The sequence below is a fragment of the Spinacia oleracea genome, chromosome 1 (genome assembly GCF_020520425.1).
Source record: "Spinacia oleracea cultivar Varoflay chromosome 1, BTI_SOV_V1, whole genome shotgun sequence".
Lineage (NCBI taxonomy): Eukaryota > Viridiplantae > Streptophyta > Magnoliopsida > Caryophyllales > Amaranthaceae > Spinacia > Spinacia oleracea.
In genome coordinates, this window is record NC_079487.1 from 25,750,710 (window position 1) to 25,755,376 (window position 4,667).

At 37.5% G+C, this 4,667-nt stretch overlaps 1 protein-coding gene across 1 annotated transcript; it reads left to right on the top strand.

Annotated features, from left to right (window-relative positions):
* Window positions 1–2,117: 2,117 nt before the first annotated feature.
* Window positions 2,118–3,972, top strand: LOC130466310 (uncharacterized). Its single transcript, XM_056835183.1, has 3 exons — window positions 2,118–2,489; window positions 3,213–3,366; window positions 3,540–3,972. Exons 1-3 carry the CDS (start codon window positions 2,360–2,362, stop codon window positions 3,685–3,687), a joined length of 432 nt encoding a protein of 143 aa, XP_056691161.1. The 5' UTR covers window positions 2,118–2,359; the 3' UTR covers window positions 3,688–3,972.
* Window positions 3,973–4,667: the final 695 nt, after the last annotated feature.

Sequence of the window (4,667 nt, forward strand, 5' to 3'; positions counted from 1 at the left end):
ATGGGTCAGGCCAAACTTCCATTAGAATTTTGGGGACATGCACTAAATACAGCTGCACTTACTATAAATAGAGCTCCGTCTAAAGCTGTCGAAAAGACTCCATATGAATTATGGTTTGGAAAGCCTCCAAATGTGTCTTTTCTGAAGATTTGGGGATGTGAAGTATACGTCAAACGATTAATTTCAGACAAACTTCATCCAAAATCTGACAAATGTATCCTTGTGGGCTATCCAAAGGAAACAAAGGGGTATTACTTCTACAATACATCAAAGAACAAGGTGTTTGTTCCTCGAGATGGTGTCTTTTTGGAGAAAGATCACATTTCCAAAATGACAAGTGGGAGAAAAGTAGACCTCGAAGAAATTCGAGTCGAACAACAAACTCTAGAGAATGCTCAAGATGACATTCAGGATGAAACTCAGAGATCTTTAGAAGAATCTGGTGAGAATCATGGTCAATCTAGAAATGTTACCCCTCGTAGATCGCAAAGATATAGATCTCAACCGGAAAGGTACTTAGGTATTTTGACGAACGAGAGCTATGACGTTCTATTACTTGAAAGTGATGAACCTGCGACTTACAAACAAGCTATGACGAGCCCTAGCTCCAAGCAATGGCAAGAAGCCATGCAATCTGAATTAGACTCCATCACTAGTAGAAAAAACCCCTGTTGCAGCCCCCTTTTTGCAGCGTACATGTATAAATACGATTCAACAACCAGTCGGTCAACGCGGGTCAAACCCTTTAAAGGGTTATCGCAGCGTACATTTTAGTTGTTCGCAGCAAATGTGTTTGTTGCAGCGTACAAAATAAAAGCCCGCAGCAATAACCCGACTTTATTGCAGCGTACATGTTATTGCCCGCTGCAATAAGTCCGGGTTTCAAAATTTTTTACTTTCCTAGGTTGCAACAAACCGCGCTCAAACGAGCGGGCTCAAACGTACGTTTTTCCTTCTCTGCTAGCTCCAAGATTTTTCCCTTAAACAAATATCCAAGCAAGCCGTCGAACTCAGCCGTCGAACTCAGCCCTGCGTCGTCGTCGAACTCAGCCCTGCGTCGCCGTCGAACCCAAGCGTTGCTCAGCCCTGCATCGCTGTCTTCGCCGGTGTTTGGTGTTCTCGCCTCATCTCCCCCATCCCGTTCAATTCTCGCGCGGCCTGTCACTGAAAGATATATTCTTGGTCGGCCGGGGGTTCAGCATCTCCCCGTCGCGTCGTGGTTCCGGTGGTTGCTCGGCGTCGTGGTTCCGGTGGTTTCGGTATGGTGTGTTCAATTTTTATTTTCGTTTTTTATTTTCGTTTTCAGATTAGGGTTCAATTTTAGTTTTTGATTTTCTTTTTTATTGTTGTTTTTGATTTTCGTTTTTGATTTTCGTTTTGATTTTCGTTTTTGATTTTCGTTTTGATTTTCGTTTTGATTTTCGTTTTGATTTTGATTTTTTTGGCAAAGGACTAAAAATGGCGACAGAGGAGAAGTTAAAGAAGAGTGAAGAACAAACCCAACTCTTGGAAACGGTCTCCGCCACCGTCTCCGCCGTTTCCACGGCCAAATATGTCGATGATGTCATTTTAGCTCTTCATTCCGTCGCTCTCCTCATTTTCCCTATCGACACTTCCTCTCTTTCAGGAGGGGCACAAAAACAACTCCATTTTTTCGTTTAATTAAATTTAATATCTCCATTTTTTTTGCAATTTTTCTTCTCAAGTTCATTACTTTTGAAGCACCCATTATTCAAAAATGTTGAAAGAAATCGTAATTTTGAACTATATTAATCTGGAAAACTCAAGAATTTGCCTGTTTAATTATTCTGGGGGAATCATAATTCTTAAATTTCTAGGGTGTTAGCTTAATTTTGGGAATTGATTTAAGCATTGAATTAAAGAAGAAAACATGGGGTTTTGCTAATAATCTTGTATTTGTGTGCTCATTGATTTTGCAGGAGTAATCTCAGAGAAATACAGTGATCAGGTAACTATTTTTATTGTTATCTGACTTATAATAAGTTATCAATGTTCTTTCTTTGTCGCCTAGGAAACCCTTATTGGAACTATTAGCCTGAATGCGAACTAATTTTTACTGAAACTTGTAATTTTAGGCGAAGAGAACAAAGCCCATATATTGTTCAAGAATTCATGAATCTATGTTGTTTAATGCTTACTAGATGAATGCTAGTAAATGAGTGTATATTGTACAAATTGTTGCAATTCTTTCTAATTTACCTTCTCTCGACGATATACCCTTGCCTTTAAGAAAGTAGCATCTGTAGACTATTAACCCAACTCAAAGGAGGGGGTGGGGGTGTTCGTGTGTCTTTCGGGGTTACAGTTGTAGAATTCTAGCTTTCGTTGATGTATAATAATGTCCTTGGAATTGACATTTCAGCTCAATCAAGCAGAAGCAACCTATACGAGTGAGAGGAGGAATCAAGTGTGGGAAGTCTTCTATAAAGGAGTCTCATTTCCTACATTATCAAGATTTTTGATCTATGGTGACTTTCCTTTCATTTCTTCTGTTTTAAATCTAATTCAGTGATGTTGCTATGTTCAGTGTTCTTTTGTTACATTTTTATGATAAAATGAAGTCCGGTTGCTACTTGCTAGAAGTAAAATGTGGAATCATAAGTTCATAACCTACTAAGATCATTTTGTTGAGCGAATGGATGCATGAGGGGAATGCCTTTCAGTAAGAAAAAAGCTTATGCTCCCATCATTTTGTTAATGGTTCTTGCTTACACTGTTCTGTAAAATTAAAACTTACATAGGTACATACAATTTTCCATGCTAATCCAAATGCCTTACATTTTCTTTTCAAAAGTTAATAACTAGTGCAATTTCCTTAATCTATTAGCTTGTAAAGAATAGGTCAGAAGAGGAGGCAAATGGTTTGCACATGAATACAGTTGTTAAGTGGTATTTATGAAGGATGGTTTAATATATAAGTGAGAGAGAGGTTATGTCAAAGATTGTGGCCATTGATACCAAAGAGGTAAAATGTGACATGGGAATATACGAGAGGCTGGATTTGCAGTCTAGTTGGGGTTGTTTTCCATTTGTGTGAATAAAGGATTTGCCACTTGTGACTACCAGTTGTAATTGTTTTCAAATTAAGCTGCTTGAGTGAGATCGAGAAGCTTGGGTTGGTTGAAACAATTATCTGCAGCTAAAATTTTTCAAATAATAATTACAATTCTTCTTCTTTTGATTATTTGCAGATGTTGCTTCCAATTGGCTACCTTGCTTCCCTTTGACTGCAAGGAAGCTTGTTTATGATGTATTTTTCATAGAGGGTCTCGTTCTTGAGGTTGTCCAAGTCTTGATTCCTTCTCTAGGCCACAATGTCAGTGTAGTAAGATCAAATGCTGAAAGGTTGTCATTAAGTTGATGATGCACTTGTTGATTTTCAAATTTGTTCTTGCTAAGGATGATCCCGCGTATAATTCTGTCATGTTCCTACTGAAAGTTTGATGGCAATTTGTCCACCTGATGCAATCATGAATTTATCTAATACTAGCATTTTGTTTCTCTCCAATTATTGACAGATTAGTTGAACTCTGCTTGTTAGAAAATGAAGGCGTTCTTCAGCTGGCTAGGGAACTTGGTGCTTACCATGAATCTAAAGACAACTCTAATTCTTTAGTCAATCTGACAGTGTCTAGAGTGGCACAGCTTGTTGCGTCTGTCCCCTGACAAAGCACGACTAGGAGCTCCTAAATCTCTTTCATCTCAGTATCCTTTTCATATTCAACTAAATGTACATGCTTAATATTTATAAATTGTCGACTTGGTTAAAATCAGTTATCTCAGTCTTTTTGTCGTAGGAATTTCATCAACTCCTAAATCTCTTTCATCTCAGTATCCTTTTATACTATACTAAATATGCATGGTTAATATTCTAGGGCATACCAAGTGTACAAGTGCAATGGTGGGCATTGTCCGAATAAAACGAGTTTTAAGTCGTGTAAACCCATTCATATAGAGGTATAACATGTTTCTTAATTAGCTTTTTGCTTTGTTTTTATTAACTATTGGCCTTGCAAGATAAAGTATTATGTTTCTTAATCAGTGTGGTCAACAAATCGGCGGAACTGAGTGTGGCTATTACGTTATGAAGTTCATGTTAGAGATAGTCACGTTACAACATGACTATGAAGGTCGGCTAGATGAGGTAAGTAACTAATTCATTCGTATTCTAGACTATTAATACATTGTCATTAGTTGCTTGAATGTTAAAATGTGACATTTCATTTGCATTTAATCGATCTAATGCTCCATCAAATTTTTGTTTTTGTAAGGTCTATACTCCGAGGACTGCGCCTTATGCTAGTGAGGAAATTGATGTGGTTCGTGAGCAATGGGCGAAGTTTTTTACCACCAAGTATTTATTATTGACCTGAGGGCGCTTGATCGTGTTGGTTTAGATGTTATAGAACAATCTTTTATGTTAAAATGTATGCGTACGTTGAAATTGGAACGTAAATATATTTAAATGTATCGGTATGTGCACTTTTGGTTTTGGGATATATACAAAACTCCAGTTGTTGTTTTTATATTTGTTATACAGGTTGCGTTATTCTATTATTGTTTTGACAGGTTTCTATATTTGGTGCAAGGCACTCTAGGTATCCCTAAACAAAATTAGAATTTTCCTGCCAAAAGTGCTTTGTTGC